Source organism: Pyrgilauda ruficollis, unplaced genomic scaffold (genome assembly GCF_017590135.1).
Source record: "Pyrgilauda ruficollis isolate IOZ18807 unplaced genomic scaffold, ASM1759013v1 scaffold4, whole genome shotgun sequence".
In the NCBI taxonomy this organism is placed as follows: Eukaryota; Metazoa; Chordata; class Aves; order Passeriformes; family Passeridae; genus Pyrgilauda; species Pyrgilauda ruficollis.
Window position 1 is genome coordinate 9,074,241 of NW_024525489.1, and position 19,695 is coordinate 9,093,935.

General features: G+C 37.4%; 1 protein-coding gene across 2 annotated transcripts in view; it reads right to left on the bottom strand.

Annotated features, from left to right (window-relative positions):
- Nucleotides 1-388: 388 nt before the first annotated feature.
- Nucleotides 389-19,695, bottom strand: part of BABAM2 (BRISC and BRCA1 A complex member 2) — a 162,650-nt gene continuing 143,343 nt past the window's right edge. For both annotated transcript variants that reach the window (XM_041477311.1, XM_041477312.1), the window contains exon 12: nt 389-3,762. In XM_041477311.1, coding sequence (XP_041333245.1) covers nt 3,699-3,762 — 64 coding nt within the window. In that variant the 3' untranslated portion in view covers nt 389-3,698. The remainder of the gene's footprint in view (nt 3,763-19,695) is intronic.

A 19,695-nucleotide genomic window follows, 5' to 3' on the forward strand; every position in this document is an offset into this window, starting at 1 on the left:
GTACTCAAGATCTAATCTTCTCTTTCCTAGGTAAGATGTCTCTGTGTAAAACCACCTGAAGTGAGACTTGAAATACTGCACTTCATGGCTAAATCTCATCCACCGACTGATTCACCAAAGATAAATTATTGCTGTAGGTTCCAGACAGGATGAGAGAAAGGGAACAAACAGAGAAATATCCCTAGGGAGGGTTTGACAGTGCACAGGAGATCCGTGCTAACTTCAGCAATGATCTCCTCTCAAGAACTGACTCAAGTCTACTCTGTATGAATGGGAGGATGTTCAAGGACAATGACAATACCAAAATGTGCTGATTCAGCAAATGAAAAGTGACAGTCAACAAAGCAGTAGCCAGCACAATGGAAAGATCAATGAAGGCCAAACAATGTATGGTATAGTTACCTTTAATTTATTCTTCCAGCTGTTTGTCCAGTCTTTCCAGCAAGTTCACAAAAAGTCTGACTTTGAATGCATAAAATTTGATATTACTTCTAGGACAGCAGATTATTTATGCAGATGAATGAAGGGTTGACTCTAAGTTTGTGATTTAAGGACCTTTGGAAAACCATGCATTAGCAGGGCTTACTGCATTCTTTCAGTCAAAACTAGGACAGTGTAGAGTTTAGGCTTTTCAATGCATTTGCAACATTGCTATTGTTCCCCTATGTTTTGTGGTTCTCACAAGCCAAGAAAAATAGCCTAGGACTGCTCCCCTCAACTGCATATATCACGTAATAGGGAAGGAAGCGCTGAGAGTCTCAGTGCTGTTAAACTGGCCACAATGGAAATTATAATAAAACGGGAGATAACAGAAATAACTCCAGCTCATCAGATCCCAACTTTCCTGGCTAACTTAAATGCCTTCAATGGATACTTGGTTTGATATAATATTATTAAAATGAACCCTCTCTTCTGGTATAGTATTTATATGGTAATTCTCCTGGAGAGAAGCTTCTATTCATTTCAGTGTATCTCCTCTCAATACCCCATTTGGAGAGCTAACACTCCCAATACTTCTGAGAACTATTAGAAAGAAAATAAAATATCCATAAAATAGTTCTACTTCTGAGAACTATTAGAAAGGGATCCATGTAAGTCAAAGAGTGAAGGGTGACCTTGAAATAAAGAAAATGTTCATTTAGTGTAACAAAATGCCTTTCCTTCTAATCTGAAATTTGATAGGCTTACCTTAAATGCAAACAGTAGTTTTTCATCTTTTCTACCTTTTTTTTTTCAAAATACTGGCAATTGTAGCATGACATTAAAATTAGACTGAATCTATTGATTTGTTTATACGTATGTTGTGAAAAGTTGGTGAAACTGTTGAATGCAACACAATGAATTACTGGTTTAGGCTTTTTGTATCCTCAAAATATTTTCTTATGTGGCTTGTAAAACTCTTTAATAATAAAGTAGTTCATTGTCCAAAATGACTAGGACTGAGGTGAAGGATGCATTTTTGGTTGAGAATAAATCTAAATTCTGAAGAGTGGACCTCTTTTCAAACTATTTTGCAATTGCTAGCCTTTGAAGTATGGTAACTTCTGAAAAGATAAAAAAATAAGTAACTGGCGCCACTTGGGCAATCAGGTATATAAAGCACACACGGTGTTCATGGAGCAATCAGTACAACATTGAATCAAAGACAAAGTCATAAAATGTAAGATTCCAGGAATGTACTGATGCAACCTAAGGGTTTGGTTTATACCTTTTGAAGATGTCTAGAGATTGTTTCTATCAGATTTTGAACACTATGAGAACAAATGTTTTTCATTAGCTGCCCTTCCTCTCCCACCCCATTCACAAGGTTGGCTTATTCTTGAACATGTGTCTGTGGCTTTGGCTTTTACCTGAAGAAATGTAGACGTGACATCATCCCAGTATACTAACCAATATTTTCTTAGTCACGTGAGGTTGTTCAGTTATGATTTTGCTATTCACATAAAACCATTACCTTCCACATCTGCTCTAAGCATGCAAAAGCCTCATGCTATGTCGCCACAGAGGAAGTTCAGGCTCAGACCTTTGAAACTGTTGACAGTCCTCAGATAATGCACTGAGAATCACAAAGGGGTGGGTCACAGGACAGAATATGCCTTCTCTGCAGACTTACAATAAAACTTCTTATTATTATATTTATTCTTACAATAAAGATTTTATTTGCAACTTAATTTTCAGCCAAGAACTTCAGTATTAAACAAAAATTAAATTTTGCCCACAAACTAGCTAAAAATACTTGTAGTTTCTAGAGGCGAATTATTTGCATAATTCTTAATTATTAAGCTTCACTACGCAAAACCCATCTGTATTTGCTAGGTGAATATAACCCTGAAAAGCACTACTTTTCATGGGAAATAACAAGTTGTAGAAAGGGTAGGAGAATACTGCCAATCAAGTAGCTTGACGAGACTTCCTTGCATGTGATGCCATAGTGCATAATTTAAAATAAAATCTTTTCCAGTTCCACTGTATCATCTGCATACTATTCATTTAGTTCCTTGTATTTAGCAGAAGTAGGGCATATTTTCCAGATACCATATATAAGCAACATTCTCTGTTAATTTTATTCCTTACTGGAAAGTACCTTGGTCTAGTCACAAATTAATTGGGGAAGTGACATTGTGACTATTAGTCCCAACTGGTGTGCCTGACACAAGCAGGAAAGAAAGGATGAATAGGCAGGATTTTGCATTTGGCATTTCAGAATTAGGGGAGGTAATGTTTCCAGTTATATACACTTAAAAATATTTTCTGAGAAGATGTGCTGAACTTAAGCACTAAGCTAAATACCTACAGCCCTACATTATTTCATCAGCTATTTTCCAAGACATCATTCATTCCTTTGTTGAAAGTTTGCTTCTTAGCAGTATTTATCTTACTTGGAAAAATTACAGGTCTATGAAAGGGCTTTATTTTGTTATACTGGTTAATACAGCTATTTACTTGCATGTTGGTACTAAAAAAGTAGAACTTTTTTGTAATGGCAAGGGGCACTCATTAGGAAAACACCAAAATTATACAACAATTTGAAATTGTTGGAAATAAAGCGTAAAAGCCTAACATTTCACATAAGATGAGCTTTCAACAGAAGTATTAGAAAAACCACCGAACCTCAAACACCTTGCCATATTAACTCCAGAGCAACTGGAAAGGCACTGAGAATTGCAGCGTGCAACTCATATCCATACCTGTGAGAGTAACGAGCACAGTGAGACACAAACCTCCAAGGCAGAATATGGCACGGTACAGTCCATTAGGCATTCCCGGTACACACGGCAGTTTTATGTTTTCTTAGAATAAGCTGAAAATGTTAACTAAATGTACACATTGCATCATATTTCCATGGGGAAGAACAATCCAATTTAGACCATCTGAAGACAAGGAAGCAAGGCATAACATACAGGACATTGTTGGCACAAGAAAGTGTTATCATATCAATGCACGCCCTTTTAAATTTAATCCAATAGATATATAAAGGAATGGTGGTGGCAGAGGCAAAGGGGCAGGACTAATATCGAATATTCAGTTCTAAGCATGCTAGTGAGGTCTTTGTTTCAAAAACTGAAGCTACCAAAATGAGTTCAGAGGCAAGAAAGCACCTATCAAGACAGTCCAACCCATTTCCAGGCATCCTTCTTCTGGGCTGACACGTGCAGACTGAAGGATCTGTCCAGTATAGTTTCCATGCCCAAAGCTGTCTAAAGCTTCCCATTAGCAAATGCTGCCTCCTGGAACTGAGGGACAAATGTCTTGAAATATGTCCTAATGAAAAGAACAGAAAATATATGATTAGGAAGGAGTAATCTTAAAAGCATGAATTGAAGCACTTGATGTTTCCCATTTTTCTTATTTCCCCTGTGTGGAAAAGGCTTCATATATGTTACAAAAGGCCCAAAAACAGACAAAGCAATGGAGCAGGAAAATAGTGAAGTCAGAATACGTGTAGGAGATAAGCTCTTTATCTGTCTCAGAAACCTTGACACAATACTGTCACTGCTGATGGCAGCAGTTTACATAAAATGCAGCAAATAAATACTAACAACATTGTATGAACGGTATGTCCTTTTATACAGCTTGAAAATTTATAGGATAATGCTCTTTTTTAAAGTGTGCTTTGTATATTTTGGATCTTAGTCTATCTTCTTTGCAAAGGATCAAGTGACTCACAAATCCATAAAATGAGCTAACCCTACGTATCCAAAATTGAGTTAGAACTGTACCTTTGAGAATTTTTTGCTGAGATAATCAACCATGTAATAATGGTATTTTACATGTCCCAGGGATGCCTTTTACTTGCCAGTTATATTAGAAGTTGCTTTATCATTCTGCCTTTGGTTTCTGCCAAGTGTGTTTTGCACTAAACTTTCAATTTCTCTATTTTTTTTTAAATTTCGTTTTCTATTTTTTTCACTAGTCTCTATAAATTTCTCTCCTGTTCTCACCAAGAAGAGATCTAAAGCAAGAATAACTGTAATATCATTTATTAGATTCCTGATCTCTCTGCTGGTTTACCTCCTGAAGCAAACACACACTGATCAGCTTCACAATCATGATGCATTTCATAACTGCAGTAGAAGCTTTGGCAATCACTGGACAGCAACCATACTTCCTCACACCTAAAAACGTTGCAAGACCATGAAGAGAATGCTCCTCTCTCTTTGTGAGGTTGTGCCTGGCAAATTAATTATCAGATAGCTGCAGTCAGCTTTTGTCCACAAGATGTAAATACATATCATATGCTGTCCAAAGGTTAAAAGAGCAATGGAAAGTAAAAGCATTTCTGGACTGAGGAGCTGATCCCACAAATGGAAACAACAGTAATAAAGAGGACAACCAGCACACACATTTTATAGCATATACAGATTGTGCTGTGTATTTACAGAACACACTTTGGTTTATTGAAGCAAAGTTCAGAAAACAACCCTCACAATCATGCCTGCAAAAGTGATTGTTCATGCTGGCACACACACGAGCATAAACCAGCTGAGAAGGTCTGCCTGTCTCCTGATCTCAACAGCTGAGTGCCATTTCTGTATCTGTGTTTTTTCTACCATACCTTTGAAATTGTAGCTTTTTAAAGTCCTGTTTAATTCTACGTGTTTTGCTAGCTCATGGAGTACCACCTGCATGTTGTCAATGTCAGGATCTACCCCTTTTACTTGTCCTTGCTTTATCTGTCCTAACATTTAATTATGCTTCTCTGCTTGCTTATTTTAAATAGCTTCCCTCATCCTCTTTGACAGCTTCTCTGCAGACTCTCTTCCATGCACGTGATCTTAATTGACTTGATAAATGTTACTTAAAACTTCCCTCTTCCAAAACTGTAGAAATTCTTAATCATTAAATGGGATACAATCAGAATTATTTTTCCTGCATTTTATTTCTTTTTCGTTATAGCATTTCTGTGCTTTGTATTAAACCCACACTTAGTGCATTATATGCAGTAATTATATATGCCTTTTCTGTTAGGTAAATTCCAGAATGAATGCTTATGATACCACAAACACCCTCCCACACCAACTTTATCTACACTTGCATCCTTTCTTTTTACTGATTCCTGCAGGAGAGCTTGTATCCTTTGCTGCAAAACTAAGTCTAACACCTCCCTACATTCTGATCAGATGTACTGTTTCAAAGAGGATGTTATTTCACTGGTAGTTAATATGAACCTCTTGGCTATGTTCCATACTCTGCAAAAATTCCTTCAGTACTTCAGTACTGCTTTTTTTCCTTTTATACCTTAAAGTACATGCATAAAGTTGCCCTTATCATTTTGGTCTTCTCCAGACTGAAGCAAATGCAGTACCAGAGGTGAACTCAGGTTATGTTCCTCCATTTCTGTCCCTCTCCCATATACCTTAAGTATCTCAGATGAAACAAAATCAGAGATAATGATGGTTCATCACACATACCACAAAAACCCCCCCCCCCCCCCAAAAAAAAACAACCAACCAAACAAAAAAACAAAAAAAAAACCCAAAAAAACCCCAAACCACACTGCTCCCTTAACCCCCCCAAACCAAACCAAAATAGGCCCTGCTAAGAGATCCAAAAGCCCAGTACGCCTGATAGGACTGTCTCAGCTACATCACATTTAGTAGATTGAGGAGGAAAAATGGGAAATAGGAGAAGGTAAGTGAAACTCCTTAATGAACAGTGGAAATTTTTTTCTAATTTTTTTCTTTTCATCCAAAGTTTGGGACAAAACCATGTGTTAAAATACCTGAAATTCCTGTGAAATGGAAATTACAACACTTTAATTACAACAATCTCTGCAGAGGTCACCAGTAAGGAGGAAAAGAAGCAGCAATCACCTTCTGAGTAAGTTTCATCTATTGACCATCTGGCTTTGAAGTGAAAGTACACATTTCTGCCCAAATAGGACCATGACACAAAATATTATGTCATGACAGATGACATGAAATAATTTTGAGAGAGATATAAGATTTTTGAAGGACAATATTCTGCTATAGACTGCATGGTAAAGGCATCTTTCACATGAATGCTATTCCTTATAGAAAGATTTTAAATCAAGAGACAACACTCATGCTCCAGCATCCTGTACATACAGGCACAGAGAAACAGTGAATATAAACATGAACTTTTGAAAAAGATACATTCCTCATACTCTATTAATATTAACACATTCACATGAATTTACACCCTCAATAACTATGATCTGTGCTATACCACAGGGATTAATATAAATTAAGTACCTGGAAGTTTTTTTCAGAAACTTTGCCACATGACATTCTCAATTTATCTCCAAATATTTTGAAATTATTACTTTTATATACACTAGATATGTTTTTCAGCTCTGGAGAACTGTTATTAAATAAACCCAACAACAGTAATTTAGGTCCCTGTTGAACTACACTGAAGATGAAGAAAGCTAACTTGACCTGTGGTCTCTCAGGGCTCTGTCAAATGGCAGAAATCAGCTTTTGATCAATGCCTTTTCTCCTTTCTGGGAGAAATGGAGATCCTCCTTTCTCCAGCTTTCATCCACCACGTTCTTGGTGGGTCTGTATCATACCGACCTTATACCAAGCTCAGGAGACTTGCATAAATTCTCTTGTAAGTACAGCGAAACTCATTTGTACAAAGTACACAGATATTCTTCACGTGAGTGTTGACTACAATCAACACTCATGTAAAGAAAGTAAAACACATGTTGAGTGTTGCATCCTTCTCACAATGGTTTCAATTCCAGCTTAAATAGTGTTTAAAAAGTTGCTTTCTTTTCAGCCTAGAGTGGGTGCCAATCTTCATCCACTTATGGGCACATGTCTAACACTTTGTTGAGCTTCTTACAAGACTCCATTGTTTTTTGTCTATTCATTTTTGTTCTCTCAAATGGTCATTTTCCAAGTTCAAGGTAGTAAGTTATGAGGTTTCTATGGAAATTTTTCTTCATCACTCCAGAAAACAACACATTTTGCTGTAGTTAACCACTATATATACTTGACACAGTACAATGAATTCCATTGATGCTACGCTCAAGGACGTCTGTTGAGAGTAAAGCACTTCTCTTTCCTTCACTTTATTATCCAGTGGAAAGAAAGTCTTGCTATAATTGCGAGTGGTAAGTATCTAAAAGGAGGTAGAATTGGCTCACCTGATGTTTACATATTTTCCAGTGATATGAAACACTGAGTGTGGTACAAGGTCTCCAGAAGCCCATACATGTCTAAATCCCAGGGTGTGGGTTTGCCGTGCTTAAAACATACTTGACTCAGAATTCAGATGGTTTTGTGAAATTTCATTCTAATTGTACTGTTTTTTTCCCCAGGGTAACTTAGTGCTGGGTTTTTTAAATGCAGTTGGTAGAAAATTTGCATTGACCACTTGATAATACCTTTTGCCTTCACATATCTATGCTGAAAATTTGCAAAGATTTTAAATGTAGCTGCAATCTCTCATCAAACAACACTTCCCATATATTCATGGTGATAGCATTCCAACACCAACACACTTGATTTCTGCTGTTGCTTTTGCTGGACTGGTACTATAGCCAGTTATACAATTGTGTTCTAGTTACTGCTGCTGGTGTAATAAAGTTAAAAGGGTTGTTTAGGTGTTTCTGTTTCTCTTAGAATCTTCATGTGGTAAATTCAGAGCAGAAGATCAAGACTCAAACTCTGTGAGAAAAAAAGCATACAACATGTTGTATCAATGAGATTTCTGCTTTTTATGTCTGGGACAAGGACAATCATCATGGGGTAATGAATCACCTTCCCAAGTCATTCACAACATATATTCCCCTTAAACTCCTCAGTTTATAACTGCCAAGATTTCCAGCATGCTGATCTCAAATTCACCCATGCTAGCCCTATTTGCACTCATGTTTTATTTGTTTCAGCTCAAGATGTGGGACTTTTTCCATCAGGAGACAATTTGAGGAAAATGAAGGGGGTGAAATCATCATGATGGCCCATATCAAGAAGAGACTTAGCAGTACAGCAACACTTCTACTACCAGCACAGTGTCCTTATTGGCAAATTAAAGCCCTTGAGCCACAATCTTCATCTTTTCACAAAGACATAGAGACCTTCTCTCACTTCATCAAGCACATTGTGTTCCTTCTGGTCTGAAGGCAGACTTGCATTTGGGTTTTTTCCTACTGCTGGCTTTGAGAGCCAACTTTATTCGTAAATAGTATCCATTATTTCAATGTTTTAGTTAATTCTTGTGAAATATTTTAGTAAGAACTGCAACAGATATTTAATTCTGTAAATATCTGGCTCTAATTATAGACCCTTAGTGCATTCAAAACCATAGTAGCCAGTGTATTTGACAAATACATCAATTTTCTCCTCCTCTAGGCAAGGCATACATAATATGTATGAGTTCTTTTCTAAAACTTTTTCAAGTTCATACATCTGACTTGGGCAGGCACTCCTGCAGTCATGGTGATCTCTGAATAGTTTTACTTAATCCTTCCAAGTCTTCTGGAGTAAGGTCTGTATTTAGTACCCCATTCTCCTCAGTAGCTCTCTATTGTCTGAATTGTGCAGCAGGTAAATTGAGTTTGTTTGAATAATCCTAGGACTGAGGTAAGGACTGAATTTTATCCTGTCCACCTGTATGAGATACAACCAAGAATCCCAGGCATTTGTCCCAACTGCTGTCCACTTCTTTTAAAGGAACTGTACCTCTAGGATTTACATCATTTTACATCCCATATGCTGCTGTACCCTAGAAGAACTGGTTCAAGACATCAGTTTCTTCAAATCCACTGAATCCTGATAGAACAACATCAACTCTACAGATGACTGATCTTCATAAATTAGCTAGAACAGCTATGTTCTCCCATCTTCCAATTAAATTTGGTGAAAACAGGAATTAAGAAGGTTGTAGGTCAGAGTGCAGGACAGACTGAGGCTTCTTGAGGTTTTTGACCTATTCCTTCCAGACTAGTATTATTATGCTGACACTTTGCAATAAAATCTTGTTATACAAACTATTTCAACACTATAGACATATTAGAATTATAAAAGAGCTTCTCCGGGCTTTATCAACGTCACCTGATTACTCACTTTCTGAAGTACAAAGTATTTTTGCATGGATCATACATACATATGTAGTGTGCCTTTGTATTTTTGTGTTCCTGTTGAAACTTGTTTTGACACAGTGAAAACTTGTTTTGAAAATACTGAACACCTACAACAATACCTTCTGGATGCCAGATGAGAGGATTTGTCCTCCCATGACCACACAGGCACATCCAGCTGATTTGTTTCATGTAACCCCTAAAGATTCATCTCCTGTACAGAAGGTATTTACCATAACTTTCAAAACATTCTAAGATTTCCTGTTTGTTTCTGACAGAACAAAATCAGTGTTTTTTTACAGATATAAGTTTTCTTTCTAAATTCCTTTTGTCAGGAGCTACCTAATTCAACATGATTACCACTAATTAACAAAAGGAACTTAAATTAATAAATTGGTGCATTAATTCCAACAGTGGGTATGTATTTAGGTCATATTCCATATGACTGCTCATTATGTCCTTAACCCATGGTCATGCCCTCCTCCAGCATCTCTATGCCTTGCACTGAACAAGGGCTGAATGCAAAAGTGTGGATATCTACTGAGAGCCCATTCTTTTAAGAGGCCTCATGCCAATGTTTGAGGTGTAGCTTTTTCCTTTTAAACACAGACATGAGACATTTGAACCTCTTTGCTATTTTTACCATATATAATACATTAAAAACATATTTCCATTGGATGAACCATGTTGTCTATTTATTCACAGGCACTTCCACAGCATTCCTCACCAGGCTAAAGATACATGAGCACTCACAGCAAAGCTGGATCAGCCCATCTCTTGCTTTGAGATAACTATGGGGTAACAGGAAAGTAACTCTACAGCAGATATTTTGCGACACCTCTGTTAGGAGAAAATGATTGTTGTATCATTGTCTCCACATCTAAGATGTTACAAAAACTGAAGTGAGAAATAGTTCTCAGCAGTCTAACTTTTGATTACCTAACTGGAACTGGGCTGTAGCAGGCAGGCCCACAACAGGGCCAGGTGCCAAGTGGCAAAGGCTCAGGAGCTAATGAAAATCAGGACTATTATGGAATGCACAAGGCTCTCAGGAGACAGCAGCATTTCTAAATCACCATTCAAATCTGAACATCACAAAAACTTATCCAAGCACAGCAGAAGAATGAAATAGGTACCTTCCAGGATTTCTTTCTCACTTCAAATATACATAACTATACTTGGCATGTAGTCATGTTTCTAAACTAAGCTTCTTGATGGTATGCTCTTTGGGATGTGGTTTAGAATTTTCTTACTAGGCAGCTTTATCTATAGCAAATATTTTGCTTTTATGTGAAACACAATGTCTACACAGTTCTCCATTTTATGCATCTCCAGAACTGGTGATGCCAAGAAACATCTGAAGTGTTTATACAACATCAAGACAATAGTTCTTAAATTACTGCTACTGTAACTGGCTAAACACACAAATGTACTAAGGAGGCAGTGCACAATGCCATTAAGCTGCTAGCAATTTTTTTTCCTGTGTGCTGAAAAAAAAAAGCATCACAATCCCTCTTCCTCTTCTAATATTTCTTTCTCTCTACCTCCTTTTATTGTGAATTACCCACAAGGAGATTAGTAAACTTTTTTTGCCTGTTTCTACCTGCCAGTCCATGCAAGGCACTGACTGTGCAACCAGGCTGATGGATAGACAGAACAGTAATCAAACATCAAGAGATCTGGAGATCTGCAGTGGGCAGCCAACAATGGCAAGTTTTTAAGAAATACAGTTGTTTTCAGCTCAGTTTATTATACTGCACAACAGAAACCTGTCTCCAAAATCACAAACAAACAAAAATGTAACAGGAAATAGAAGTGGCAGAACTAGTGAAACCAAGTACATATCAGAAGTTTAAACATTAATATTCACTCACATCCAAAAGCTGTTTTCTGTATTTTACTAACCACATCTTTTTCCTCCAGAAGTTCTTTCTGGAGTTACTGCCATTTCTGATTCAAGTCACACAGAAAAGTACAAAAAATTGTTATATTTAGACATGTTTTTCAAGAGTTTGCTGATTGCAGAATTAACAGGTAGCTTTAATCCATATGAAGCAAACAGAAATAAAAATTAAATTTTCATTTCATTTCCAAAAACCTGTGGTATCAACTGATTTTATAAATAAACTGAAGAATTCAACATTGGTCTGCTGTAAAAATTAAGATGACTTTGCTGCCCAACTTACCATAAAGCAAAATGAATTTTGACAATCTGTTCAAAGCACGAAACAACCATAAATATAACAACCTGACTAAAAGCAAAATATAAAGGAAGGGAGTTCTAGGGAACTGCTGTGGAGCCAAGATTGCAGATCATCATGTAGGCTGGCAATTAATGTTTATTTTAAAGCAGCAGCATAAGTAGGGTTATCACTTTGTAAAAGATGCTAATTTTGATTCCAAGAATATATGTCCTCCCAAATGCATGGACCTTTACTGACAATAACAGATAAAATTACAGCTACTGGACATAATCAATTCATACAGACCAAGGCCAATAACTATGAAAGCAACTTTTAAAAACCATCTGGAACTCAAGACTGGTATTTAATGTCTCACAGATTCCTGATATAGATATTTAAAAATTTACATAGGTGTATTGCACAGACACAGTGAATCTAAGTGTTCCAAAGCACACACAGAAAATGAACTTCTCATTTTGAAACAGTTTCATCAATGCCTTCTGCTTGTCAGTCAGTTCAAGAGATAAAACCCTTCACTTCCTTCACCTTCTCCACAATGTACATAAATAGATGTACTTCAGTCAGATGAAGGTTTGTGGTCTTAGATCATAGCAAATTTTGCTTCTGCTTTCTTAACTTCCATTTTCCCCACAGGATAGTGGGTGTCTTTGAAGGGTGCATTGGAATATCTCGGTCACAGCATGGTCACTCTGTTTCCTTATCAGTGGATCATGAGAATGATATTCCAAAGTCATCATGGAAAAACTCAATCTTCATAGAGTCTTTTTAAATACATTGTTAACTTGCAGGAAATTTCCAGTCCTATGAGCTACAGCATGACAAGTCTGCTCTATTTTTCCTAGCTGCTGAAGTGCCATAGCGATATTTTCCCACTCCAGGTAAAGGTTAACTTCTTAAAGAGATAGTGCTTATTCAAGGCACATATTATTTCCTCTTATTTAGGCTATGTAAATGCACAATAAGCTCTGCTGTTGGAGAGCAATTATTTAACAAACTTTTTATTAGATTTGAAGGAGAGAGTCAATGTGGCATGAGATGCAACTAGGAACCTCTTCAAAGCCTAAAAGGCAGAGTAAAGAATGTGTGAAAGTAGTGATGAGATAAGTAGCAAGAGAAAGCAGAAAAGACTGGGCAAGAATACGTTCAGGAGTGAAGCTTGTAAGGAAAGACAAGTGTAGAGATTCAAGAAGAGAGGAGCTCATAGGAGTAATAATAGAATTTGAATGATCTTTAAGAGATTATTGAATCCTTTAATTGTAGTTCAGAGGCAGAAGTGAAGAGTTACACCACAGATGCATCCATAACGAGTCTGACAACCAGCATCCCTGAAAATAAAGTTTGCTTGCAGGTGAAAGTACTGATTTCATCATGCCATCCGCTTTGCTTTGCCAGATTGCTTATCAACAGGCCGAAGGCAACATACCAAACCATAAAAGAAACCTCCTTGGATATTCATTAGGACAAACCAGTCAGAACGAAATGGATGAGACGCCACGCATCTGTGATTATATAAAACATATTAAAGCAGTTGTTTCTCTTTGCTATTCAAGGGATATATATTTGCCATTAGAAGTAAAAGTGAATGTTCAAAAGATTGGAGATCCATCCAAAGGGGAAAACCAGACAGAAATAAACCTTAATACTAACAGGTAAAAGCCGAATAAAGCAAATACAAAATTAATTTGAGGAACAAATTAGCTGTGACCCCCAAAATTGTCAAACAATGCAAAATGTGATCAAAAAGTAAAAAGAATACTCAGAAGAAATAAAGTTACAAAGAATAAATGAAATGGAGGTGCTTAAAGATGCTGCCATACCAGAATCTGGCCTTCCAAGAGATTCAACTCATGCATATATGTCAGCCAAAAAGGAAATGAACAAATGAACAAAACACAACCAAATCAGCAGCTCCAGATTACATTGACACCCAAGTTCCAGAGAAACTCAAGTGTGAGAAAGTTAAACTCTTAAATAGCTTGTAACCTCCTGCTTAAAACAGCTTGGTACCAGAGAAGTGTGATGGCAATTAAAAAAAGGTCTGGAGGTCTGGGAGGATAGAAGGAGCTATGACTCAATGAATCTCATGTCCATACATTACAAATTGGTAGAGACTGCTAATAGAAATTATTATAAAAATTCATATATAGTCCAAAATTAGTGGATTTGAGTAAATATGATATACTGGGTAGGAGGGAAACTTGTGCTCCTCAAGTCTTCTATTTTCTTAAGGTATCAAAACCATATGGACAAGAAAAATTCAAGTGACACACACTGCTCAACTTACCTACAGGTATTTGGGAAGGTTTTTCAAAGGCATAAAAACCCCTGAATTACCACAGAAGGAGAAAAGATCCATAAGTGGATAAACAGCAGGCCAAGATACAAAGAAAAGGGCAGGAATAAATGATGAATACCATTAGGGGGAAGTGCACTGAGAAGTGCACAGAAATGGGTGTTCTGATCCGTGTTGTTCATATTCCTACATGATATGTGAAAGTGAGCAAGGGAAGATGGAAAAGTCTGTTAATGTTAACAATTTAGTCAGGGAAGGAAAAATAAGGCACAATTATGAGGAACTGCAGATAGTTCTTACAGTACTAGGAGATTGGGAAATAGCACACCAGGTGAAAAGTCAGTATCGATAAACATGAAAGGAGAAATATGTGAGGAAAAAGACATAATTTTACTACTACAGAAAACACAGATACTGAAAAACAGATAGAATGGAGATGTTGGTGCTAAAATGACACTGAAACTAGCCTTCATCTCTATGCAAAAAACAAAATCAGATGCTGTAAGAAGCAGAATAAAGAGTAAATCAGACAGTATCACTACACCACCATATAAATGCACGGTGAATGCATCATGAGTAACAGAAAAGGAAACAGAAGGACAATCACAGAAACAGTAAAGGGAGAAAGAAGCGGGACAAGGCTGATCAGAAAGAGAGGTTCTGGAGAGGGAAGGAGTGAGCAGAGCAAGAGAAAAGGTGACAAAGGAGACATGAAGAGGCTCATAAAGGTTATGAAGGGGATCAGTAGATTAACTACTTGCTGCCTCTCTTCATACAAGAGGTAGAGGGTAACAACAACTTGAGCTGGGAGGAGGCAGGAATGCAAAAAGCCAACAGAGTTGGTTATTCATACCACACCTGTGTGATCCCTTGTCACAGAATTTTATGATGTTATGCTGTTGGTTCAAAAAGCAAGTGAATAGAAGGAAAGCCAGTTAAGATTACTTAACAGAAATGTACCAGTACAGGATAAATAAATTCTTGAGGATGGTGGAACATACAATGGAAATATGACTACATGGTCTGCCATGCTTTTCTACAGGCATCCACTACTACCTATTGATACAGACATGATAGTGGGCTAAATGAATGCACAGTTTTACCTAGCTTAATGGAACAATTATGGGTATTACTCAAAAGACAAGACTATGGAGCTCACTTACTATTATTATTTAGCTGTTTATTTTGTAACTGACCAAGCAATAGTATTTATCTGGTGTATTAAATTTCAGCTCCTTCCAAACCCACGTATTTCTCTCTACCTTTTTCTCTTGAGAAAGGCAGGATATTTTTTTGCTCAAGTTCCTAACTGTAATTTCAGGCTCTAATATAGAACTAGCAGCTTTCATAAATGTATAATGGAGTTCTCTAATAAAGCCAAATCAGACAGTGACTGTGTTTCACAGTATTTCTAGAACATCACTTAATCCCAGTTATCCAAGAACCACCTACATTAAATTCTAACCTTTCATTCCTACAAAGCAGTTGTCTTCCAGCAAAGTGCTATTATACTCCACTTATACCAAGCCAACTTCTCCAATCTCTTCTGTGCATTTCTCCTGTCAATATATGAGAATACTTTTTGCAGAAAGAATATTTACTATATACCAAAATGCACATATGTACAGTTCACACATATACAGAGTATCTATACAAAATCACAGAAAAACTAATTGCCTAACAGATTTTATTTCTATGCGCTTCCTATAGCACCTATACTCCTCATCTTTAAATAGTTGTTTTTCTTTCCTACAGTCAAAGCTTTAATGAGAAGTGACCAGAAACAAATACCCAGGCCCTTCTGTCTTGGCTGAAATCCACATAATGCATGACAGCACTGAAGATCCCTGGCAGGCACCTGTCAGAAACTAACATACCATAACTTAAGAGTCAGACTTAATTATCCAGGGAGACATTTAAAGAAAACTATGTGAAAAATATGACTCAAGAAGTGCAACTATCATGATATGTACCATATTCTGTACTGTATGCAGAACTATGAAAAAATAAAGGAATGTACTGGGAAAATTCTAATTATAAGTCCTATCTACTTTACCTGTTATATCTTACAATCAAAATAATTTTGTTATTAAGTTTTGCTGGTAAATCAACTGCAGAATACACTACAAGGACAAGTGCAATCACTAAGCATTTTAACGAAATGTAGCTTTTTCCATTTTCCTTTCTATTGTTCCCATATAATTTTGATCAGCTGACACTCCCACAGAAAATCAGTTTTGATTTAATGGTGTATAAAATCAAATTAACTTCTTCGTAAGCTTCACACGTCTGGGTCGCCACATCTCTTCTTGTTATGGCTGTCACAGCATATTGCCCCTTTTCTGTTCTGAGGAGCAGCCCACCAGCGGCAACAAAATGTCAGCTTTACTCCATTTCAGGCAAGGAAATCACTTCTGTTCAATTTCTGATGCAAAACTATCAAAAACCAGAGCTAAACAAGCGACCCAGCTCACCACCTTAGCTTTTAGTTGCACCTATGCTGACGTTCTTCCTCAGAAAGAATCCTCTGAGCCTTGCAAATGTCTGAACACATGCACACACACCTAGAGAAGAATGATGTCCCTGGCATTTATACTTCTGTTCCTTACTCTCATTTTTATGAATTTCATTTCAAATTTAAGATAACATGTGACAGGGACAAAGACAGTCATGGAAAAAGCATTGTGAGGTGAGTACATGTAATGCAAATAAGTTAGTTTTTGGAAAACTGCTCTTTTAAGATTACTAATGTGCAAGAAAAATCACATAATACAGGCAAATACAACTTGATACTTTTACAAATAAGCAAAAAATACTTAAATACAACCCAAAGAATAAAAATTTTTTATTACCTTAATTATACCTATCAAGAAGAGAAGATATAAAAAGGGTGCAACAGTAAATTTTATAATGAGATTCATGGTAGCATAGCTGGAACTCAAAAGTTTCATGAAAATTGTGAAAGTTGTTAAATAATTTGAAATATAGTAATAGATATTCTGCCTAAAATGTGAAAGAAATCAGAATAATGATAATAACAAAATGGATGAGTAAAAAAATCATTAGGGCACACAAAATTTCCTGAATAGAACACCAAGTCTTTGACATAGAACAATTGTCTAAATGACATAGTACAAATGTCTAAACAGCAACACAACAACTGTCCCTTTTTTTTCAAATATCCTTTCATTAGACTAAGAAATGCAATATTTTAATCTATAAATGTAATCATAGAATCACAGAACTGATAAGGTTGGAAAAGACCTCTAAGTCCATTGAGTCCAACCATTAACCCATCACTGCCAAGCCCACCACTAAACCATGTCCTAAGTGCCACATCCACACACCTTTGATATACCTGTAGGGGTGATGACTTCATTACCTCCTGGGCAGCCTGGCTTGACAACCCTTTTGGGGAAGAAACTTTTCTAAATATCCAAACTAGACCCCTCCTGGTGCAATTTGCCACCATTTCCTCTTGTCCTATCACTTGTTATCTGGGAGAAGAGGCCAATCCCACCTGGCTACACCCTCCTTTCAGGCAGCTGTAGAGAGTGAAAATGCCACCCTTTAGCCTCCTTTTCTCCAGCCTAAACACTCCCAGCTCCCTCAGCCATGCCTCATAGCACTTGTGCTCCAGACCCTTCACCAGCTCCATTGCCCTTCTCTGCACATGCTCCAGCACCTCAGGGTCTTTCTTGTAGTGGGGGCCTCAATTATACACATGACAAACATCATCTAATTTGCTGATAACTCAAGGAGAAGGTATGGCTGAGGCTGAAAATGCTATGGCCCAGTTCACCAGCCTGGCACTTCCTAACCATGGCTGTCTTGCGCTGAGCACAGACCGAAGCTGCAGCTGTGGCTTGCACAAGATGCACCTGCATATAATCTGAAGATGCACTTGACCCCATGGCAGAGCAACAGCCAGTAGAAAGTTGAGAGCGCTAGAGCCCTTTGAAGCTTTCATCCTGAGTGCCCTAAGGGATATATAATATTTACACCACATTCAGCAAACAGCATGAATGGTCAGGGATAACATTGTCATTCAGAAACCTGTTTTGTCAGCCAACTTGGAAAAAAAAAAAAGGGAATATGAACCCTTGGAACAACTTCTTATTGTGATACCAGTTTTCCATGCTCCTGCTATTTTTAATGATGAGTAGGTGGATTTATGTAGGATAAAAGAATAAACTGAGTTTTAACTTGCTCTCCCCTGAAGTATAATCTAGGTCTACAGAGCAGCAATGGGTCAGACAGAAGTTGGGCCAGAGTGCGTCTAAGAACTGAATTTCATTTGTATAAACAAACAAGCTTTATTTACAGTATTCCTTCAAAAAATCCCAGGCTTCAAGTCAGCATGTTCTTTAAAGACTCCATTTATGTACACTTGAATGCCTATTTAAGCAAAAAGACAAGAAAGCTTTCCCATGGAAACTGCACAGAGATGTTTTACTTCACACGTACACCACAAACAAGGCTGCTAACTTTCCATAATTTACTGTATTTTCTTAGACCTGCCATTGTATTTTAGGACCAAAACTTCTGGAGAAGCTGCTTACGCAGGAGGCCACAGACACATAAATAAATGACCTACAAGAGGCAAAGCCTGAGATACCAACTGAGAGGAAATGGCATCTCAGAAGCTTGTAAAAAAATGTTAATGTTGTTGATTTCCCTGTTTCTAGCTGGAGGAACAGGTTAAAATTTTGTGCTAGCTGAGAAACAAGCAGTCTGGAGGCAATTGAAGTCACATTATTAAATCAGGACTTGATTCATCCTTCAGAATTAAACAAAGCCAGAGGGCAACCTCTGGGCTAAGACAATAGCAAGCTTCAGTTACCAGATGCTATCTCTCAGTGAGGAATCTAAATCAGTGGGCTGCAATGGAGCCCAGTGATTTTAAAATCTGCCTAAAAGGACACAGAAAAGAAGCTTGACTTCATGGACTTTATCAGACAGATATAAATTGGTCCAATAACTTCAGGAAGAACATGGGCAGTTTTTCTCTCTGAATAAAAAAGATCCAGCTAAAGTGATATTCTGATATGAGAATTTGCCTTTTAGATTTAGGTGATATGTGTCTAGGTGTGAATGCATACAATCTACTTTCATATGTATGCATCTTAGGGAACTGATTTTGCTCCTGCCTATAGCTACTACTTGATTGTCTCAAGGCTACAGCAAAGGGTTAAGTCCTAACTTCAAAAGAGATGCCTTCTTCTGCTGGGGGCCACAGAGATAAGCAAGGATACCAAGACTTTCAAGTTTAGTCCCTGCACTGAAGGAACTGGATGGGCTCATCTGTTTGGGAAAAAACCCAACAACCCACACCAAAACAACCTTGGGAGAAGGCTGGGCACAGAATCAAAGTCCCTTTGGAATGAACTTATGACAGCTCTGCCCATGAATAAACAGGCTGTGTTGATTTGCTGAAAACAGAGGCAGGGCTTGCCAAAATTGAGGATGAGGAAAGCTGTGACTGATGCCATTTCAAACTTGATGATGCTTCTAACAGTTGGTTCAAGAGCAACAAAAACTATCCTTGATGGTGTTTTTAGCCCCAGTGAGGAAGATATGGTACACTGATCCCTGAAGTCTGACAAGAAGGATGGAGAACTTGGTCAGATACTGGAATATCAAGT